At 33.9% G+C, this 22,915-nt stretch overlaps 3 protein-coding genes and 3 long non-coding RNA genes across 6 annotated transcripts; 5 read left to right on the top strand and 1 right to left on the bottom strand.

Moving 5' to 3' along the window:
- Positions 1-130: 130 nt before the first annotated feature.
- Positions 131-1,775, top strand: LOC107178199 (hypothetical protein). Its single transcript, XM_052432943.1, has 3 exons — positions 131-902; positions 986-1,110; positions 1,207-1,775. The coding sequence occupies exons 1-3, from the start codon at positions 885-887 to the stop codon at positions 1,511-1,513; spliced, it is 450 nt and encodes a 149-aa protein (XP_052288903.1). The 5' UTR covers positions 131-884; the 3' UTR covers positions 1,514-1,775.
- Positions 1,776-3,619: 1,844 nt separating this feature from the next.
- Positions 3,620-6,106, bottom strand: LOC102628771 (DEAD-box ATP-dependent RNA helicase 21). Its single transcript, XM_006487520.4, has one exon. The coding sequence runs from the start codon at positions 5,944-5,946 to the stop codon at positions 3,931-3,933; it is 2,016 nt and encodes a 671-aa protein (XP_006487583.2). The 5' UTR covers positions 5,947-6,106; the 3' UTR covers positions 3,620-3,930.
- A 2,914-nt stretch (positions 6,107-9,020) lies between these two features.
- Positions 9,021-9,830, top strand: LOC127899358 (uncharacterized). The gene has a single exon (XM_052432715.1). The coding sequence runs from the start codon at positions 9,021-9,023 to the stop codon at positions 9,828-9,830; it is 810 nt and encodes a 269-aa protein (XP_052288675.1).
- Positions 9,831-11,048: 1,218 nt separating this feature from the next.
- LOC127899217 (uncharacterized) lies at positions 11,049-12,509 on the top strand. The gene is made up of 3 exons (XR_008051181.1): positions 11,049-11,142; positions 11,230-11,335; positions 12,411-12,509. It is a non-coding gene; the product is annotated as an uncharacterized LOC127899217 (long non-coding RNA).
- Positions 12,510-13,082: 573 nt separating this feature from the next.
- Positions 13,083-13,568, top strand: LOC127899219 (uncharacterized). The gene is made up of 3 exons (XR_008051183.1): positions 13,083-13,177; positions 13,284-13,400; positions 13,520-13,568. It is a non-coding gene; the product is annotated as an uncharacterized LOC127899219 (long non-coding RNA).
- Positions 13,569-21,369: 7,801 nt separating this feature from the next.
- LOC127899218 (uncharacterized) lies at positions 21,370-22,426 on the top strand. The gene is made up of 2 exons (XR_008051182.1): positions 21,370-21,755; positions 21,893-22,426. It is a non-coding gene; the product is annotated as an uncharacterized LOC127899218 (long non-coding RNA).
- The last annotated feature ends 489 nt before the right edge of the window (positions 22,427-22,915 follow it).

Raw genomic sequence — 22,915 nt, 5'->3', positions numbered from 1 at the left:
CCAAATCGGAAAATGCCCAACTGGCTACTTATTGAACTGAATGTTGCACATACGCAAGCTACTGGGGTTAAGTTTCACGATAATGTTGTACATGTAAATTTCCCAAAACTCTTTCATTCTGAAGTTAATTCATAGCTTCAACAATGTCAAACATCGTCCATGTGTATAATCGGTATAGTTAGCTTTATTTTCAAGCTTCACTGAATGTAACCAGAATGCCAACTCCTCAGATGTAGTATGGTGAGATAGCAGTCATTTGTTTCAAGGTCCATTTTGTATGAAAACTACATAACAATTATTTGATAGCATGCAGACCATTAAAATTTTCATTCAAAATCTCTCTTTCATCGATAGTTTAAACAAGTCCCGTGAATATGGTTCTCTCTTTTCTGCAATTGCAGCTCTGCTAAAATTGACTCTTCACAAAGAATGATTTTTAGCACATTCATTATTAAAAGTTTTCAGAATTTCATATTTCAAACATAAGAAAGTATTGGCAGACTAATGCCTTCATTTGAAAGCTGAAATCAGGACACTTGTATATTTCTAAAGCCACCAGGGTTTAAATTCTTAAAAAAATAAAATAAAATAAATAAAATTACTTGTATACTGCATCTTTGCTTTGCAAAGAAGAATTCAAAGCTTTCTCTAGTTTCTATCCAATCTTTTTGTAAACTGATTTCCTATAAAAGCTACTATGGATGCCAAGTGTTGCGTCGATTACAATGCTCTAGTGTCAGCCAGACAAGTATCCTTCCCTTGCTCTTTATAAGCAAACTCCCCGGTTTATAACTTGTAAACGCAATTCAACATTTCAAAATAAAATTTGAAATAATAATAATAATAATAATAAAATAATTTCACCCAAATTCTATCTGGGAAAAATGGCTTGCAGGGCAACTGTAAGTTTTCAGAAACATACTGTTTAATCACCAGCAATGGCCAATACGGTGGTTGATGATTGACGATGTTAATTCATTTGCAGGTTTATTGGAGATCAATGCTGATTGGCTTGGGTGGAAACCGCTCATTTGCTACATCAACTACTCCCAAGATGAAACACTTTGCACAAACTGCAGAAGCTGCTAATGGAAATCACTCTTACTCCAAGTTAGTCAATAAACACTACTCTATTAGTTAATAGTTTTAAATTCTGCATTTTATTAGACTGGACAATAATGTAACAAAGTGTGCTATTGATCCCAGGTTTTCGGCAACAGGAGAGTTTGCACCTATCTATATGGTGTTGGGACTGGTGGCAGTGGCAGTGACAATAGGGACACACACAATCAAACAGCAGCTGGCTCATTCTCCGAGCGTCAGCCTTAGCAAGAAGAAGAGGAGTTCACTTTCCGAAGTGGAAGATCCAGAAAGCGCTGTGAACTCTTCTGACAAGTTTGTGAACAAATCTTTCCTGAGGAAGGTGGCTCACATCCAGGATGATAACCGTGTGCTTCCTGATATTCCCCAGCCTGACCCTTTTACCAGAGCACGAAAGGCAGACACTCCGTAGATTAACTAGACTGCAGGAGTTGATGCGAGTCACCTGTGAAACAAACCCAGATCCAATTTCTGTTTCCTATACATGGTTTCTTATAGTTTATTAACACGAGATGGTGTCAATTGTTAATAAAATTGCTTCAACTTTTGTTTTCCTTTTCCTTAGTTAAAAGCTTTGCCTAGGCTTTCATTAGTTAAAAGCTTTGATAATGCCGATGTTAAATTATTGGGTTAATTCTACTAATAAAATGGACACCTTATTATTGTGTGTGATATATACCGGAGGATTTTGTTTCATTCTTTCCTTGTATTGCTAGCATTTAATATGTTTTCCAAACAACACGAAATGAAAATAGAAAACACAAGTTCAAACGTAGTTTTTTTCTTTTTTCCCAATTTTTCAAGAAGTTTAAACATAGTTAACAAAATTGTAAAGCTTCCTTCAATCTTCCCAAACACTGACCAAAAACATAAACAAAAACAAAATTCCTTTCTTTATAATCAGTCAATACCCTACATCTGAACAAATGACCGTGAAAGGGTCACCAATTAGGCACTAACTGCTAACCCCAAGGCCCTTTATCAACCAACCTCTCCTCATATGGGGCTTTCCTCATTTGGGGTTTTTTGATGGAGGATACCGAATTGCCATTACGAATTCGCCAAATGTCCCTATAGGATATAATCAGCCGAATTTGATGCAATGATACATGTACCAACATCAAATACTTGCAACTCGTCTAGTTTACAACAATTTTTGTAACAATGTTCACAAGTTTTTCATTATACTTGCTACGTTTGTGTTATATATAACTAAAGTTATGGTATAAATTTGTAAATGTAATAAAAAATTTTGACCAATAACAAGGGAAAAAAAACTTATATGGCGGTAACATTAACCAGATACACCTATCAAGGTAGTTTCTCCCCCAAAGCAAACTTCTTGTTCTTTCAGAAATGTACGAGGCTTCTACTGATTCTTTTGGAAGGTATATCTAAATAAAAACAAAAGTAAGCATCCACGTAGAAAATAATAACAATTGCCAATCTAACAGTGGTAAGGACAAATGAACCAAGCTTTTAAGCACTCTCTCTGAAGATGAGAGAACTCACAAGTCAGCAAAACTTTGCAATATTCATTTATAATCATTTCTGCGACACCATTTTAGATATTTAATGATTGAACAACCATCAAAAACTGCCAAACAGCATAGTAACAACCACAGAAGCAAATTCTGAACCCATCACGAAGAATACTAACTCAAGTATGAAGCACATAAGCAGGATTTATAAATATCTTGTTGCTATGATGGTTCCAGAAACTAGAAGACAACGATGAATGCAAATACTGAACATGAAACAATTGCATCTACATGACCTGTGTCTGTTTTCCCAGCAAAACAACACAGTATATAATTAGAAAATTCAACTTTAATATGAATTCATAGGAAGAGAGCGAACTAAAGTTACACTGCTAATTTGAGCTTATCTAACCACACAACATATCACCAGAGGATAGAAATTTGTATAAAGGTGTCAGTCACCAGTCACCATGCATAAGACCAGCTCTTTAATAATATTTCATTTGGTCATTTCACAAACAAGTTTTAAGTTCAACTATTGTATAAATAATCCAACAGCTTACCAATCGAAATTTCATGAAAGTATGACTTAGTCAGGATCTACATCATATCAAGCGTCTGGCGATACATCCATATACCTGGCTACATTGAAGCCAGCTAAACCATGCTAAAAAAGTTAACACATTCATAAAAGCAATATCAAGAATCCTCGGAGTAACGTTTATCACATTATAATCGAGGAGTAAGTTACTGAAAACATAAAATAAGTAAGAAGCCCATGCTTTGAGATAATATCAGAATTTCAAGTGAACTACTTATGTAAGCATAAAAGAGGGAGGATTGAAATTTCGTGAAAGCAAGACATAAGCCTCTGACAAGACGTCCAGACAGTGGCCAAAATGAAGCCAACTAACCCATGCTAACAAAGTTGGCATGTTCACATACGCAGAATCAAGCAATAATGTCAAACACATCAAAATAGGGGAATTTGTTGCCGAAAACATAAAATAATAAAAAAATCCATCTTTGAGATAATATCAGATAATATCAGCATTTAAATTGAACTAGTTATGTAAGTATAAAAGGAGAGGTCAATGATACATCCTTGATAATATGATTATCAAAACCTTCCTATTCAATAAACAATCAGGAAGGTAGAAACTTTACTGCAGCGCAACATGTAAGAATATCCACTTTCAGAAAGGCAGAATACAGATAGTCTTACTCCAAATAATCACTCCTACCCACTGCAGCAAGCAAAAAGTAATCAGGTCCTAACAGAGAATTATATAGCCAAAAACGTTTGAGCAAGCCCTTTTTGACAGTTTCTTTCAAATCATCATATTCCTCAATGAGCAAAAACAGTGTCATTGCGCCTAGGAGGTCTGTCAGGGATTGTTCCCGGCTTGAACTTTGAAGCCTCATGTTTAGCCAATTCTGGAGGCACAGGACTGTTACTCTGGATAAGCATCTGCTTGAGATCATAAAATACATCAGTATCATGGAAGGTCAAGAATGTTGTAGCCACACCAGTCTTCCCAGCACGGCCTGTTCGTCCAATACGATGAGTATACATTTCGATATTCCCAGGCATATCATAATTGATGACATGGGCCACATCAGGTATATCAATCCCACGCCCGGCAACATCAGTGGCAACAAGAACATTGTACCTCTTGGTCCTAAACCCTTCAAGGCTAATTTCTCTCTGCTCCTGCGACTTCCCACCGTGCAGAGTAGTAACACGATAACCTAACTTATCCAGATTTTTTGCAACCATGTCTGCGTTCTTCTTAGTGTTAACAAAGACAATTGCAGTCTTATCTCCAAGCTCGTCAAGCAATCTCTGCAGTCTTGAAAATTTCTCAGATTCTTTCATCATTACCACATGTTGCGATATCAGTTCAGTAGCCTTGCCAGCAGTGCCAATTGTGACCACCACAGGATTTCTCAAATACTTCCTAGCAAGCCTTTCCACAGCAGGAGGCATAGTAGCACTAAACATATAAGTAGTCCTATATATCCTTTTCTCATCAAGCTCCTCATCTTCATTCTCTGGCTTTAAATTACTAGAAGGCATTGCATCCAGCACCCCTACAACTTGCGGCTCAAAACCCATATCAATCATCCTATCAGCCTCATCCAGAACAACATAATTACATTGATTCAAAACTGCATACCGCCTCTCCAAACAGTCAATCAGACGACCTGGTGTAGCAATCACAACCTCACATCCTTGCCTAATCCTGAACCCTTGTTCCTCAATAGACTGTCCACCGACAATAGAAACGACTTTAATACCCAAATAGTGAGCAAACTTAACAGTCTCCTCCTCAATCTGCTGAGCAAGTTCACGAGTAGGGGCCATTACAACAGCATAAGGCCCCTCAGCCTCATTCTCTTCACTTATAGGCGGTAATCTAGAAATATAAGTTAACATAGGCAATACAAAAGCAGCAGTTTTACCAGAACCAGTCTCCGCAATCCCAATAACATCTCTCTGCTGTAAACCCAACGGAATGGCAGCCATTTGAATGGGCGACGGATTCTTGTAACCAACTCTCTCAACTGCTCTTAACAGCTCAGGGGTCAATTTACCCTCAGCCCAGTTCCTCATTGGCCTCGGAATCTTCGACCCTTTATAAGAAATGTTAAAATCTTCCCTGAAAATCCTCCAATCTCTCTCAGTCATTTCTTCAAGCTTCTTCTCAGACCAATGCCTATCAACTCTCATATCAAAAGTATCATACAAATCAGCAGCTTCCTCCTTTAGTTTCAAAGCAGCAGCCTCCTCAGGCTTCTCTTCAACCCCTTCTTTTTTCCTAATCTCTTCTCTCATCTCTTTCTCATTCTTGGCAGCCAACTTTTTCTGCTCCCTTCGATCCATCCCAGCACGAAACCCTCTCCCAAACAAAAGCTGAGCCTCGTGAGGGTTTTGATACAGAGCATTCATGTCACGTGATGTGTCCTCGGTATTTTCCCAGTCAAACGAAAACCTAAACTTCTCGCTCGGCTTAATGACCCTTTTCTTCGGCTTTTTAGATCCCAAATACTGCTCTTTGATCAGCTCCAATTCTCTCTCCCGCTCACGCTCAGCTAATTTCTCCAACCGCGCACGCTCCCTCGCCTTCGCTTCTTCTTCACGCTCACGGCGGTGTCGCTCACGCTCGCGGTCGCGCGAGTCGGAAGAGTTTCTGCCGTGGGTTTGGGGCTGAGAGAGGAGTTGTTGTTGTTGTTCTTGGCGGCGTTTTTGCTGGGCGATTTGTTCTTGGCGGCGTTCGAGGGCTAATTGCTCGCGTTGCGCTTTCGTCAAGAACAGGGGCTTCTTGTTGTTGCTGCCGCCTTCGTCCACTAATCGATTCATGTTTTGATTGATTTTTTTTTTCTAGGGTTAGGGTTTTGAAAAGAGATTCGCTTGGTTAATTGCAGGAGGGGAATTTTGATAAAATTAAAACCGTGCTTACTTACTGAACACGGATTTGATCACAGACGCTTGCACAATGCGCTGCGTTTCACTCTCTCACTCTCATAGATACACCGTTGACCGACACTCTTATTTTCATTTTTTTTTCTTTTCTTTTCTTTTTCTCGAAAATATAAAAATTACTGCAAATATTTTCGGACAATAAAATTCAAGAATACAAATTAGGGGTGGGAGTTTCTCGGTTCGGTTCGATTCTGAGGCTAGAACTGAACCGAACCAAAATTCATCAATTCAAAAGATTTCAAATTGAATACGAACTAAATTTTAGACCCGAACCAAATCAAATTGAAATATTCAATTTGGTTCGGTTTATATATTTTCTCAATTTTATAATTTTTATGTAATCTTACTATATTTTACAATTTTCACCTAATTTTATTGAATTTTACAATTTGTATTTGTACTTATTATTAATCACACTCTACACACATAGTAACACTAGATGTAAATAAATAAGTACAAATCTTCAAGTCAAAATCAAAATAATAAAAGTCCCAATATAAAATAGTTGCAAATCATAAACACACCTAAATTTAAAATCTATTACAAATTATAAATCCATAAAAACAAAAAACATAATACAACAAGTCCGTAATATTGCGTCGACATTTGATAAAACTCCATTATAACACAAGCCTCAACTACATCCACCGTCCATATCACTTGCATCAAAATTCAAAGTGAGCCAAAGCACTCAATAATTAAAGTAAATAAAATAAAGTGATATTTAATGATTTACAAATATATATATATATAGGGGGCGGATCAAGAGCCCTCTAAAATTACACTTAATTTTACATTAATTTTAAGCCTTTGGATTTAAAACATATCAATAGTAAGGATTTAATTAATTAAATGACATTCATTAATGCACACTTTCTCTCTTCTCTCATCCATCTTTTTCCCTAACGCTTTCTCCCTTCTCATCCAAGTAAAAATTTAGAAGGAGTTTATAAAGTAAATTATTTTTTACCAATAAACAAAGGAAATTTGAAAATCCTCCAGTTTCCTTTGTTAAGTTTTCACCAAATGGAAAGTTTATTCTTGTTGGAACTCTCGATAATACTTTGAGACTTTGGAACTATTCAACTGGCAAAATCCTGAAGACATACACTGGCCATACCAATTCGAAGTACTGCATATCATCCACCTTCTCCGTGACAAATGGGAAGTATATTGTTAGTCACTAGTAGAAAAATGATGTTCGCTGATACTAAGTTGCTGATACTAAATTAAAAAGTATCAGTATTTGGTAATTAAAGTTATTTTTAGCGTGTTTAACATAAGAGTGTCAGCGGTTGTTGATACCTTAGTATCATAACATTGTACTGATACTAAGGGGCGTATATTTTGATTTTTTATTATTTTAAACGGCTGCGTTTTTATTTCACTTAAGCTAAACGACAATGTTTTTATTTTATTTTTTATTTCACTTAAGCTAAACGATAGCGTTTATTGTTTCTAATACTACAACATGGACTTTTCATTTCCCTTGCTACCGTTTTCATTTCCCTCCAGCTTCAGAAAACCTAAACACTTAACCAAAACAAACATAAAGGCAGAAGTCAGAACAAAGCAAAACAAAATTGAAAGCACAACGAAGCAAAACCCAGAGCATGAAATAAGCAATTTGAGCTGACAAAAAAAGGTAAAAGGCACAAGAAAACCTTAAAGATCGAAGAATATAAAGCCCACATTAAGAAAGAAGATAACCAAAATTATTGAAGCAGAAAAGAAAGATCGAAGAAAGTAAGAGCAAATAAAAAATTGTAATCAGGTCAGAACACTCATCCTCTCTCTATATCGGTTCTTGCACTTTCCTCTAATTTTTTGTAAAGCCCTAATTGTTAATTTGTTTCAAATTTTTTTGTTCATGACTTGATTTTAATTTAGATAGGCTTGCATGCATGAATCATTTGTTTATTTACTTTTTCACGGGCATGCACACATGAATCGATGATTTGCATATATAACTAAGAAAATTCCACTTGGTGTTTATAAAATATGATTAAGAAGATGTGCTGTTTGTTTATTAGTTTTGATTTTAGGAATTGATGATTTAAAGTTTTTAAAAATTATGTATTTTTCCTTTTTTGTTATATAGTAGCACATGGTTGGACATGTTGCATAATTTAATATGTTTGAGCATAGAAGTTCCTTAATTTTGTCAAAATTTTATCCTTATGGCAACAAATTTTTAATTATTTCATGACAAGTTGACCTTAATTATTAAAGTTATTTATCATTTGGATGTGCTTTTGTGTGTCTTTATGTGCCGGCTTTTAGTAAATAAATAATTTTTTAAATGTGGTAATTGTGTTCATTTGCTATTTTGCAAGATGTTATTAAAGTAATTGTATCATATTTGTATTTTGTTATTTTTTGTGATTTACTAACTTAGGTTTTGCAGTAATAAAAGTATTAATACTGTTATAAATTGAATGTGGTTGGCAGGTTTTTTTATTTGTTTGATTCGATTACTGCTGAGGTTAAAAGTTTTGTTGAGTGGGACAAGAAGGTGTTTAATTGGTTTAGGTACGAATACATTGTCATTTCAACTGTAATCGTGTGGCTTTGTGACGTGTTACCTCAACTTTAATGGTTCTTTGAATGCAAATGTGTTGTTTGGTCTGTTATTACTTTATTTTGTGAGAACTTGGTTTATGTTGAGAATGGTGTACAATACTAACATTCCTTTGTTTATTGACAATTTTTTTATTTTCTTATATGTTTACATTTATATAAGTCTGGTTCATGGAAAGATAACCTCTAAAGTCATAGGCCACAACACCATTTACTAGATTGCTACTAGTCTATTTTCTTAGTTGTATAATTAATAGGATTTTGCTATTAATATGAATTTATTATTAATATTTTGAATTGTATTAGTACAAATAAAGCATTTAAAACTTGAATTAACATGTATAATTATATTAACAGGCATTATTGTTGATATGGATAAATCTTGGATATGGTCTGCTAGTCGATTGTCTGTAGAATATGAAAACAAAGTAGAAGAGTTCTTGAGATTTGCTATGGTTAATTCTGAAAATCGTAAGTTACTTAGATGTCCTTGTACTGACTGTTGCAACGTGGAGTTTTATGCTCCTGAACAGATAAGGGATCATTTGTTCACATACGGTTTTCTGCCATCATACGTAGTTTGGGATAGGCATGGAGAGGTTGAGCAAAAAACAACCTCCGTATGTTGCCATAACTATTCCGAGAGTCATCAATTTAGATTCAAAGATCAAAGTAACATTGAGTACATGATCCATGATGCTTACGAACAATGTGATAATAATCCTAAGAGTTTTAGGGATATACTTGAGGATGCTGAGAAGCCATTGTATGTAGGTTCAAAATATTCTAGGTTGTCCGGGTTAATGAAATTCTATAATGTGAAAGGCAAGTATGGGTTATCTGATCAATGTTTCACAGATTTGTTAGAAGTTCTTGCTGACATGTTTCCAGAAAATAACACCATTACTAAGTCAATGTATGAGACAAAAAAAATAATGAAAGTGTTGGGTTTAGATTATGAAAAAATACATGCTTGTAAGAATGATTGCATTCTCTACCAAAAAGAGTATGCAAATCTGAACACATGCCCTACTTGTGGAGAGTCTAGATGGAAGAAAAATAAAAAAGATGTCAAAACAAGTGGTAAACAGGTGCCTACAAAGGTGCTCTGGTACTTTCCTCCTATTCCTAGGTTCAAACGTATGTTTCAATCACCTCAAACTACCGAAAACTTATCCTGACATGCTAATCATCAAATTAAAGATGGCAAACTTCGCCATCCAGCAGACTCCCCAGCATGGCATTTAGTTGACAGTAAGTGGCCTGACTTTGGCCAAGAACCTAGAAATCTGCGATTAGCTCTCTCAACTGATGGGGTTAATCCACACAGCACACTTAGCACTACTTATAGTTATTGGCCAGTCATGTTAGTCATTTACAATCTTCCGCCATGGATGTGCATGAAAAGAAAATTCATCATGCTATCTTTATTAATATCTAGGCCTAAACAACCTGGAAATGAGAAAGACATATTGAACGCTTATTGAGAAAAATGTGTGTGAGAGCATTTATGGCACACTACTTCATCAACCTGGAAAGACAAAAGATGGGGTAAAGGCTAGAAAAGACCTTATAGAAATGAAAATTAGGGAGAAATTGGTTCCTAGTGAAAATAATAGAAGTACTATACCTGTAGCACCTTTCACCATGAGTAAATAAGAGAAAATGAAGTTCTGTCATACTCTGGTAGAAACCAAAGTTCTAGAAGGTTATTGTTCAAACTTTAGAATCTTGTTTCTACTAACGATTGTCGGCTTCAAGGTCTCAAGTCTCACGACTGTCACACTTTGATGCAACAACTATTACCCTTAGCAATCCGTGATTGTTTACCAGAAAATGTTAGAAAAGCAGTTATTAGGATGTGCTTTCACTTCAACTCATTGTGTAGTAAGGTGCTGGACAAAAAATCTCTTGACAAATTAGAAAAGATCATTTTGTCACTATGTGCTTGTTTGAACAATATTTCCTACTCGCCTTTTTTGACATAATGGTCCATTTGACGGTACATCTTGTTGACCAAGTTCGATTATGTGGACCGGTTCACTTTTGTTGGACGTATCCATTTGAGAGAAACATGAAAACATTAAAGGGTTATGTTCGTAACCACTATTGGCTCGAGGGTTGCATTGCGGAATGTTGTGTGCAGAGGAAGCACTTGAATTTTGTGTTGAATATCTCTCAAACCATGATTTCATTGGATTGCCGCATGATTGTATAGTTGATTATACAATTGAAAAGTCTTTGGGAGGTGGAGATGTTAAGATGGTTGACGCCGCACTGCTAGAGCAAGCACATCTTTGCATTCTGGAGATGTTAAGATAGTTGATGCTGCACTGCTAGAGCAAGCACATCACTGCCACATGATTGTATAGTTGATTATACAATTGAAAAGTCTTTGAGAGGTGGAGATGTTAAGATGGTTGACGCTACACTGCTAGAGCAAGCACATCTTTGCATTCTGGAAAACACCTTGGAGTTGCAATCTTATATATTGTAAGTCATAAATTTTCATTAGTATTTACGCAAATTTTTCAAAACCTTATCTAACAACAACTGACTTTTTTAGTATTGACATGGTAGGGAACATAAGATATTCTTGCAATCAAAATTTCCAAAGCAATCAAAACGGGCTCATTGGTTAGAAACTGAGCATGCTCGTAGCTTTTCTAATTGGTTACAAATGAAGGTTAAAATTTGACAATTTTATCCTTAATAATAGTGTTAAGTTTGTCATTAGTAACTCGTAATTTGTTCTCGAACTGTAGGTAACAAACATGACAGCAAATGTTTTAAATGTTGATGAAACTGTTAGGATGTTGGCAAACAAACCTAGTTGCACTGTGATTGCATATTCAGAGTACCTTATAAATGGTTTTAATTTTGCAATGAAGGATCGAGATAGCAACCATGTTACGCAAAACTGTGGGGTTAATGTCTCAGCAACAACCTTACAAGTCTCAAGCTCAAAGGATAAAAATCCTTTCACTGGTATAATGGAGTATTATAGGGTCCTTATTGAAATTTGGGAGCTGCAATATCTCATGGCTAAGAAAGTTGTTTTTAAGTGTGATTGGGTTGATAGTAGATGGGTTAAGGTTGATGATTTAGGTTTCACTGTTGTTGATCTTAATCGAGTTGGTCATAAGTCCGATTGCTTCATTCTAGCTTCGCATGTAAAGTAAGCGTTTTATGTTCAAGACCATGTAGATCCAACAAAATCAATTGTTTGTTCAGTGGGTCAAAGAGTCAATAAATCAATAGGTGTTGATGGGAGTATTGAGATGGTGATACATGAACCTTTATGTAAAGAATATCCATCCTCAAAAATAGATATGGATAAAGATGATGTTGGCATATATGAAAGACCAGAGTGTGATGATGTTCCAATTGATGATGACTTAGTAGGGGAATGAAAACTATAGTAAGTTATTCGATTTCAGTGTCTTCATTCTTTTGTATATGAACTGAATGTAAGTTATTTGAATGTGTCATATGCTTCTTTTTCCATATACTGAATTCAGTGTCTGTATTTGTTTTGATATGGCAAGGTAAATGTAATATCTCATGCTGTCACATGTCTTTTTTTTTCTTGTATTGATTTCAGTCTTTTTATTTGTTTGTATATGAATTAGATGCAAGTGATGTAAAGCTGTCATGTGTTTTTTTAAATATTTTTCCTTTGTTTATAGATTTGTTTAAATGTAAGTTATAAAGATATGTTTCAATTATTAATTTGTCTATTATCTGTCATAATTTTATAGATATGGCTGACATTGAAGAACAAAATGAGACAAAATTTTCTGACTTAGATGGGAGACCAAAGAGGAGAAAGCAGACAAAAAAGAAACATTTGCTAAAAAGATCAGCTGACGATAAGGTTATAGTGCAGTATAACCAATATGGAGTTCCTGCTGGAGATGGAGCGAATGATCTTAGAAGTTACATCAGTGTTCTTGTCCGAGATAATATTTCAATCTTGTATGATGATTGGCGACGTGTTCCCTTAGAGATTAAGGACAAACTTTGGGACCACTTACAAGTAATTTATCATTTCTTATTCACTTTTGTGGTTTAATTCCTTTTTATCTCTTTACTAATATTAATATTGTTTCTGCATATGCTGAGACAGAAAAAAATTTGAACTTGATATAAGGAACAAAAAACATGTGGTTCTATCAATGAGAATTGCTTTAAGGAACTTCAGATGTGCTTTAAACACAGAGTTTATTCAACCTAACAAAGATAACCACAGTCAATTAAAGCTGCCTCCGTGGGAGTATCCCAGAATTAGAAAATTGGAGTGGAAACAGTGTGTTGACAAGGTTTTTGGTCTTGAATTTAAGGTAAAATGTTTTACAACAATGTTCATTCTTTCTTACTTAGAAAACTTGTTTTTTTTAATGTATGATGATTGATGTAAACTGTTTTTATGAAGGATAAGAGTAATAAAGCGAAAAAGATGCGTGAGCAAATCAAGTACAACCATCGTTTGGGTAGTACAGGTTATAGTGGCATGCTGCACAGAAAGGTATCATATGACAGCCTCTTCAAATCAATTTTGTCTATATAATTCAGAAATTTTATTTTTATCTCATAAAATTAAGCTCTCTTTTATACTCGTTAATATAAAATAGAAGGATGAGATTACAGTTTTTGAAAAATAGCTTGACCGAAGTCAGTTGTGGTTGATGGCCCGAAAGAACAACAAGGGTGGTTACGAACCTGATGTGTTGCCAGTGGTAGACAAAATTGTGAGTGTTCATTATTTATTACTTAGGTTTACTTCAATATGAGGTTTGCATATGTATTTGTATATTTGAATAGCAACTTTTTTATTCTAAGGCTTGAATTTGGATGCGTATTGTTGTAGGATGAATTAAAGAGTCAAGTCGGCCAAGGGTCATTTCAAACTCATGGGGTAAATGAAATTCTGTCAGCAACCCTTGGGAAGCAGCCGAATGGTAGTAGAGTCCAAGGACTGAGGAAGTCAATCACCCCAACAATGTATTTTCATATACCCAATACTGCAGACTTGCTTGAGCAAAGAATGACCATTGAAAGAAAGGTATATGAAGAAAGGTTTCAGATGATGAAGGAGATGATGGATGCAAAGCTAATTGGCAAGCTAAATGGCACTAGTCATACAGAGATTGGCAGTTGGAGCTATGTTAACACTAAATCTCCAACAGTTGGAGATGATGACAAGAATGCTCAATCAAAGGCAAAAAGAAAGGTTATTATCTTACCTTAATTTACTTACTTTGTATTACACCTAATTTTTACTTTTTTATTCTAATTATTGTGTTATGTTTACATATTCAATAGGCTGCAAACATTATAGAGGAAGATTCCCCAAAAAATGGTCAATCAATTGCCAAAACAAAGGTTATTATCTGACTTCTATTGTTCAAACTTTATGTTACACTAAATTATTATTTTATTGAACTAATTACTGTGTCATTTTTACATTTTTAATAGGTTGCACATATGATGGAGGCAGATTCTCATAATGAAAGAAAATTGGCAGAAACTCCTTAAGTTAAAACTGAGAAGAAGACTCCAAGGAATACTCCCAAAAGGACTCAAAAAAGGTCTCCTAGACTTAACCGAACTCTAAACCAGCAAAGAAAACAAGAAGACCCTGTAGTTTTCTGTCTTGGTTCTAAAGCTCCTCCTCCCATGAAGCCAAAGGTGATTAAAGCAGCTGCTAGTAGAAAACTAGTCATGCAGAAGAACACTAGGCTAGCTACACAGAGAAAGAATAACAGTGCAACAATAAAAATGTTCTCGGTTATAGTTTAAAATTTTTTACAGAAAGAAATTTTGATTGAGCATGATGAATCCATTTTTGGTTATCAAACTGTAACCCTATTGACAAAGGATGTTTGTCAAGTGATAATTGATTTTGCTGCATTGCGGAATGAAGTGATTGACTTCTGGGCAAGGTAACTCGCTGTCTTATATTCTTACATTATATAACTGTCATGTTTTATTCATCGTATATAATAACGTTCAATTATTAATATTTTACCATATCATAGGTACTTACATGAATCAATGGAGAATGATAAAGGGATGTTTCCCGTCGGATTTGGTCAGGTGATGCTTGGTAGAGCCAAACCACAAGAGGAATATATAACTCAAAAGTCTCAGCACATATCTGAACTGTTGCGAGTAGCTCTACCTGGACATATTACATTAATCATATATAATCTAAGGTAAGGTCTTCTAGCTTTTTCCTACACTAATAGGCAATAAGTTGTTTTTAATCCATTAAAATTTACTTTCCATGACATAACAACATGCACTCTCTTTGCCATTTTGTTTTAATGTATCTTGTATTTGGTATTGAGTTGGTGACTAAAAGGATGATTGCTTTCATAGCAAGGAGTATAGTCTAGTTTTGAAGTTTCATTTCATAGAATTCCAGTTAAGGCTATTCATATGCAATTTCACTTCATTTATTCTAATTATTTTTGTTGATTGAGATAATCGATTTATCTGGCTACTAATATTACTATTTATGTGTTGAATTGTAGCAATCATTGGGTGTTAGTTGCAATTGATATGTTAGTCTCTACTGTCCATTATTTGGATTCAGCAATTGGAGAAAAGATTAATGTGAATTTGGAGCAAATAATCAATCAGTTAAGTTTATGTAGACTTTTATTTTAATATTTCATATACCTTACTTATTAAATTATGGTTATTATGTTGATCTCTATATTCATTGTGGTTATTACCTTCAAAGGAGTTAGAATGTATCAGTCAATCAAGTTCAAAACTAAGTTAAACCTGAAATGGGTAACTGTTCAAGTAAGTAAGGGCTTTTTACATTTTTGTCTATTTTGTTTCAATTTGTAACTTAACTTTTTTATGTTTTCAATTGTGAAACTAATTTTATAAATGTACAATGGCCCCAACAAATAGGTGGTTTTGAATGTGGGCACTTCGTTATGAAGTACATGTAAGATATTGTGGGAAATGTGAACATATTGAAGGAAAATGTAAGTTTGAAATCTTATCTTTGTTACTTGGCTATTTTCAACCATGAACATATTATTTACGACATTATTTTCATTTCCTCAATTAAAGTTTAAGGGGGTAACTGAGTATTCAGATGAGGATATTATGAAGGTTCGAAATGAGTGGGCTGCCTATGTGGGTAACTTAATCACTCAGTTAAGAAAATAGGTACATATCATTGTTGAATAATTTATTTTTATGTTACCAAAGCTTATATTAGAATGATATTTAATGTTGTTGTCTTTATTTTTCCTTTATACTTTTAGGGAACGTTGCTACTGTTTTTCTCACTTGAAGTTGGTTACTACTAATTTCCCCTGATTTATGCTGATTTCATTGAATATCATTGCTACTGATTTATGCTATAACTCATTCAAACGATTTGGTTTTTGTTGTTTCTAGTTTTAAGATGAACAAATTTGTGCATGTTTGAATGTTTATGATACTTGTGGTATCGTTTGGCCAAAAGTGCACTGATTTGGTTATTGTTTGTTTTAGTTTGTAATTCGAATTCTAATCTTGTTGAATGATACTATGTTGTTGGATGATTATGATACATTGTATGTTTGAAATTAAGCTTACAATAGCATTCATTATCAGCTGCAAATTTGATTTATGTATCAAACAAATTTTATTTTTTTATTTTCTCAAATAAATTGTGACACCAAATTAACATCACTGTAACACTTGCTATACAATCAAAATTTGATTAAATACCATTACATTAGAATTCCTTTTATACAAACGAGTTATAAATTCTTTGATACTATAAAATCACAATTTTTTTGCTACTTTCGAATTATTATGTGCGTGATGTCTTAGCATCAAATTGTTTTTGATACCATAGAATCAATATGTATCTGATGTCTTGGCATCAATATTGTTTTAATACCATACAATCAATATCTACGTGATGTCTTATAATCAAAATTTCTTTGATACCATTGTAACACAAACTTGCTGATACTAATAACTACTATCAGTGTAACACTGGCACGGGCTATGCTGACACTATAACACAGTGTCAGCAAAACATGTTTCTGATACCATAATAGTATCAGTGAAGGTCATTTTTCTACTAGTGAGTGGTTCTGAGGATAGTTGTGAGTACTTATAGGAGCTTCAGACCTGGAAAGTAGTTCATAAATTGGAAGGTCACACAGATCCTGTCATATTAGTGGCATCTCACCCCACTGAGAACATCACCACATCTAGTGCACTTGACAATGACAGGACCGTGAAGATTTGGACTCAGGAAAAGGAATGAATTGCTTCTTAGTTAAGAATTCTCTCGACATTATTGCATTTATCACACCATTGAAGAGCTGAGTTTCTCCTCTGTACTTCTTTTTAGTGCTATCTTTAGCTGAAATACATTCTTATATTGTAGCTTAATTTGGCAACTACCCTCTTCGGTCATGTATTTATGAACTTCCTTTCTTTGACATCATATGCCCAGTATTTATATTTATGTAATCTTTCGGCAAATGGAAATCGATAATATCGATGATGGGAAGCCAATTAAAAAAAAATATTGGGGAAGAAGATGGATTAGAGGAGAGAGAAAGTGTGCATTAATGATAAAAAGTAAAAAGATTAATGTCATTCAATTTATTAAATCCTCACCGTTGATATGTTTTAAATCCAAAGGCTTAAAATTAGTGTAAAATTAAGTGTAATTTTAGAGGGCTCTTGATCTGCCCCCATATATATATTTATCAATTTAATTACCTAACAAATGATTTATCTTGAGCTGTAGTTTTCATGTCAACCTACCAAGTTGATCGACCATTGTTGATTTGCGAAGTTCTACATAGAAAAAAGTTAACAAATTGAACATGGTTCATATTTCTTAAAAATTAAACAAATTGTATAAGGTTCATAATACTTAAAAGTAAATTAAAGTTAAAATTTTACAAAATACACCTTCTACAAGTTGATCCATAAACTTATTGTCTTCAATTAATTTATTTAAGTCTGTTGTTGCATCCACAAAAAGAGAAGACCGCAACCAATTCTATAACAATACCAATGCTTCAACCATGTCTGGAGTCAATGAGCTTCTTTATTGATCTAGTATACGACCTCCACCATTAAAGGCATACTCATAAGCAACAGTAGACACCAGAATAGTAAGAACATGCCTCGCTATACTTGACAAGATTGGATAATTGGCACTATTCACCCTCCACTATAACAAAATATCCAATTTAGCGCCCAAAGTACTTTTTGCAGTTTGTTTAATCTTTTCCATCTAGTAAAGATCCAACTTATTTGACAATTCTAAGTTATCTTCAGCAATCGTAGCCGCTTTACTGAATTTGGAGAAAGAATCCTTAATCATAACATCATCATCATCACCCAAATCCCAAAAATTTGAACAACTTCCACTTCCAATAGCTAAATTTTGGCCTCTACTTGTACTTCTGCTTGCACTTCCACCAGCAATTCCACTACCGCCTAGTTTATACTATGCATTATAAAACTCATAAAGCTTAGTCAACAAATTTTTGACCATTTCCTTCATCTCAACACATTTGGCACTATCTTTACCATATAATTTCTCAAAGCAATGTGTTGGGAATTTCATTTTTCCCTGTGGATCAAGTATAGAAGCAATAATCAACAACTTATTTATCTTGAAACAGCCCTCCCAATGCTTATCAAATTTTCCTTCATTTTAATTGCCTTCAAACCCAAAAGGTTATCATTACTAGTAGACAATGATTCCAGAGATTGTTGAATTTGACATATCAAATTGTAACAAATATTTGATGTCACCTAAAAAAAAGTAATGTCAATAAAGCTAAAGTAAATTTTGTATCATATATCAAAATTAAAAAATGTAACAAAGATTTGATTTTAACTTCAAAGATGAAGAAAATTGTGAAGTCACATTGTAAAAAATCTTCAAAAACTTGACTATGTGACGAGCATTCTTCCAATCATGTACAACAGTGGTCCCTCTTTTTTCTTCTTCCCACCCTCTTTTTCATTGAAATAAGCATCATAAAGCCTATCCTCAAGTGTCATCCGATTAAATACTGACTTAAATTTTAATGTTGTATGCAACATAAAATTCCACCTAGTAGGCAACCCAAAACCACACTTCGTCGGCAATTAATCTTCTCTTGTTGCACACAAATTTAAAATGCTTGCGTCCTTGGCGGTGGAAGACCTCACATACTTCACAGCATTTTGAATACTAACTATACTTCGCTCCAATTCCCTCAACATTTTAGTAACAATCAAATTCAATATATGTGCCCAACAACGAACATGCAAATAATCCCCATTCAACACTAAGGCATCATCTAAGGCATCATCCCTCCAAGTCTTTACTCTATTAGTTAAATACCTAAGAGCACCTTCCTTTAGACTTACATTATCAATAATTATAGTAAACACTCGCTCAATACCCCAGTCAATTAGGTAATTTTCAAGTTGCTTACCAATTGTCTCCTATGAATGATCATTAACAGTGTTAAAACTAATAATCATTCTATGTAAATTCCAATCTTTGTTAATAAAATGAGTTGTGATGACCATGTAGGTAGCTGTTGTAATGGAAGTCCAGATATCAGTGGTCAAATATACCTGCTGCTTATTCCCCAATAAGCGTTTCAACTTAACCTTTTCCTCTAAATCCATCTCGATAGTATCCCTAGTAATGGTTCTTCGTGATGGGAGAAGATATCTCGGAGCAGCCACACTAAAAAAATGCCTAAACCTAGATTCTCCACAATAGAAAAATTCAAATCATCAAGAACAATCATTTTCACGGTTGCTCATCTGCAAGCTTCCTGACTGAATCCTTTTGCTATAATTTCATCACTACCAACATCTTGAGTTAAAGTTGTTTGATCTTTTTGAAAGTCCTTGAATTTTTTGCACCTTTCTCAGTTATAAGTCCTCAAAGTGCTAATCTCATACCCTACCGTCTCGCATTCAAATTCTTGACAGCAATAGTTACATTTGCACTTTTTATCATTACCTAAAAGTCTAGTGAAATGTTGCCACACTACTGATCTTGGAGCCCTTTTTTCCTTTAATAGTGGTGGTTTGGATGATGAAGACTTTTTACTCTTGTTTTTGCTAGTGACAACTATTGGCGAATCATTTTCATTATTATCAACTTCAACTTCATGATCAAAATCATTGGCTTTACAATCAACTTTGTCTTGAACTCTTGAATAATTGGACATCTAAAATGAATAAAATATAAATAAATAAACAATCTTGATTTATTATTTTATTTAACAATTTATTAAATTGAAAAAAATAAATTATAATTTAACTTATTTTCACAAGAACAATTAAAGTATGCCTACATATCGTAATTTACTTTTAATCATAGCTAATTAAATTAAAATTACATGATTATGGCTAATGGAAGTATAAATAACAAATTGTGCGATTAGTGATCCATTTAATAAATAAAGCATAATAGCATATTATGAATTATGAAATAAATTATAAAGTGTACATGTTGATTGCTGCCAATGTCACTAGCCCATTATAACAAGATTGGTTCTTGAATCAATAAATTCCTAACCATATATGTAACTTTTGTCCCCATATTTAATTTTCCCTTCAAAGCTCTTCTGCTAAGTAATTTTTTTTTCTTGTATCACGAACAATCATATTTTCGTATTACAAATCACAATTAAAACTCCATCAAATAAATCATTTGACTTTTGCAATTTTTTCATTAACATCTGATGTAATAGATTGAGCCAACCTCTAACATGTACTTTCAAATTCAATGTCATGGGAAAAAATTAACAATTTAATTTCATCTAGTAACACTAGCACAAAAGCAAACCTCACAAGTTCTAAACATTCTAATTTCAACTAGTAACACCAACACAAAAAAAAGCCGTATAGCCAAAATTTATTTAAAAAAAACATCTGCAGTCTGCAGCAATGAAGAAAGCGGGCTGACGGCAAGCGGTTTGGACTAATGAAAGTTGGAGAAGAGTCGCGAATGAGGCATGAGCAATGTCTGATGAGACTGAGAGGAGCGTCGCGAGTGAGGCATGAACTATGGTAGACGAGCGTGAGACCGTGAGGGTGACTGTGCATAAGGGGTTAAGCTAATCGTGCTTAACGAGCTATCGGGCTAGACTAAGGCCGTGACGGCGTCACCATAAGGCTACGACAGGGACCGAAGGAGAGAGATGAATGCCCATTGATTTAGGCTGGAAGCCGTGTAGAGAATTGGGTTAGGGATTGCAATTGGAAATCGATTTTAGGATTTTTGGTTTTTATATTTTAAATTAAAAATATTTTTTAATTAAATTCAACCAAACCGATCGGTTTGTCGATTTGGAAACAGTTTTAAGCCAAACTGAATACAAATCAGTTCTGATATTTTCAAACCATTTAGTTTATAGCCTTAGAACCGAACCAAATTTTTTCAGTTTAGTTCGGTTTGGTTTGAAAAAACTCAAACCATTTACCCACCCCTAATTAAAATCGAACCATTTGCCCACCCCTAAATACAAATTTAAGGATAACAAAGAAAATCTTCCATCCATACCCTTGTTTCTGTGCAGCTTAAAATAAAATACACTAAAGCATCATTCGAAAAAAATTGGTTTAGTTCTTTTTGTTTTAGATCTAGTTTGATAACTTTATAATTCGAAACCGAACCAAATTTTCGACTCGATTCTCGGTTGAAAAACCTAGAATTGGAATCCAATTGAAAAAAATTGAACGTATTTTTTAAATTCTGAATATGGACACCTGCATAATATTATAAGGTACCATAAGCAAGCTCATTATCTTATAGTACATTTTAACTCACTATAACCATAATATATTTACACCTTGACCAAACTAAAAAGTTCAAACCCTAATTTCTAAATCCAAATCGAATCACACACAAATACATAAATACACTGCCGACAACAAATTGCTTTCCTTCGCATTCATCTTCGTCCCCACTCCCCAGCTTGTTGCCTATTCCCATTTCACTTTATGTTTAAACTTAATGGCTATTTTAATATAGTTTTTAGAATTTGAGAAGCCAATCTTCTTCAACTTTGAGTTGTTGCTACTGCCTTCTTTCGTGAGAGGTAAGTAATGGGTTATTTTTTTTACTTCTTTTTGTATTTAATAAAAAAAATTAAAATTACAACATACTGTGATTTTTATTTTCAATTGGTTATTTTTTATTTTTTTAAATTTCATTAATAGTATTATTTTTTAATAGGTTATCAAAGTTGAAGTTGTCCAAGATGAGGGGCAAAAATAATGGAGTTTCTCATGGATGATGTTTGTTGTTACATGGTTATTTGTTGTTAGTTTGTTTTATTTGTCATGTAATAATTTCTTATGGATGTTGGCTGTTGGGTTTATTATTCGTTATTTTACTTTATGTTTCATGGATGAAACTTTTTTTAGTTTTTTTTTCTTTTCTTGTTTTAGACTTTATGATATTGTATTAAGTCGATTTGTTTGTGATGGACTGATGGTGTTGAATGATCTGGTTTGGTAATAATATTGATGAAATTATAAATTGAAATATGTATATTTGCATTTGCAGGTGTTAGATGGGTGGGTCGTCGATCGACCCGTATTTGGTAACTGCTATGTGCAGTTTAGAAGTTAAAAACGAAGCTGATATAAACTTCCCACTTTGTTTACAACTTTGAGAGAAAATTAATAACGCAGAGAGTTTGTGTGTGGCAAAACAATCTTCATCTTCTTCTATTCTTCATCAAAATTAAATAAGAACATTAAACAACTCAATTTAAAGAAGGTATTTATACTGTGATTAAAGGAGGATTTTCGCTTGTAATTTTTTTCCGACCATCAACGTGATCCAACACTTAATTATTTCGCTGCTTAGAAAAAGGTATGGCTTCTTGAATTCCTTTTATATTTTTCATCAATGGTATCAGAGCTGGGTTTTTGTGTTGGAATTTTATATGTTAATTATTTTTTCATGAAATGTGTGATCTGATGGCTCTGAAATTTATGTTCTGGAGTGCTAGAATCATTGTAAAAATTCTAGAATTGAAAGACATAAAAATATCTTAGGGTTTAGATTGCAAGAACCTTAACAAAACATGAAACCTGAAACTTTATTTGATCATATCTTTAAATCTAGTCAACCTGACAATGTGAATAACATATCATTGGAAAGATCTTTTCAAGAGCTTTCCAACAATATGTGATTTGTTAAAAATAGACTTCAAATGAGAAAGTTATGGCCAAAACAAAAATCTGATTG

This window comes from Citrus sinensis, chromosome 8, assembly GCF_022201045.2.
Source record: "Citrus sinensis cultivar Valencia sweet orange chromosome 8, DVS_A1.0, whole genome shotgun sequence".
Lineage (NCBI taxonomy): Eukaryota > Viridiplantae > Streptophyta > Magnoliopsida > Sapindales > Rutaceae > Citrus > Citrus sinensis.
Note: the sequence above shows the minus strand (reverse complement) of the source record. Positions and strands in the feature narration are given on the sequence as shown.

Bases quoted from the DNA above. Each gene is read 5' to 3' on its own strand.
- LOC127899358 (XM_052432715.1), top strand. From the start codon at position 9,021: ATGGATAAATCTTGGATATGGTCTGCTAGTCGATTGTCTGTAGAATAT.
- LOC107178199 (XM_052432943.1), top strand. The intron at 1,111-1,206 runs GTTAGTCAATAA...TATTGATCCCAG, and splicing joins GGAAATCACTCTTACTCCAA to GTTTTCGGCAACAGGAGAGT.
- LOC102628771 (XM_006487520.4), bottom strand. From the start codon at position 5,946: ATGAATCGATTAGTGGACGAAGGCGGCAGCAACAACAAGAAGCCCCTG.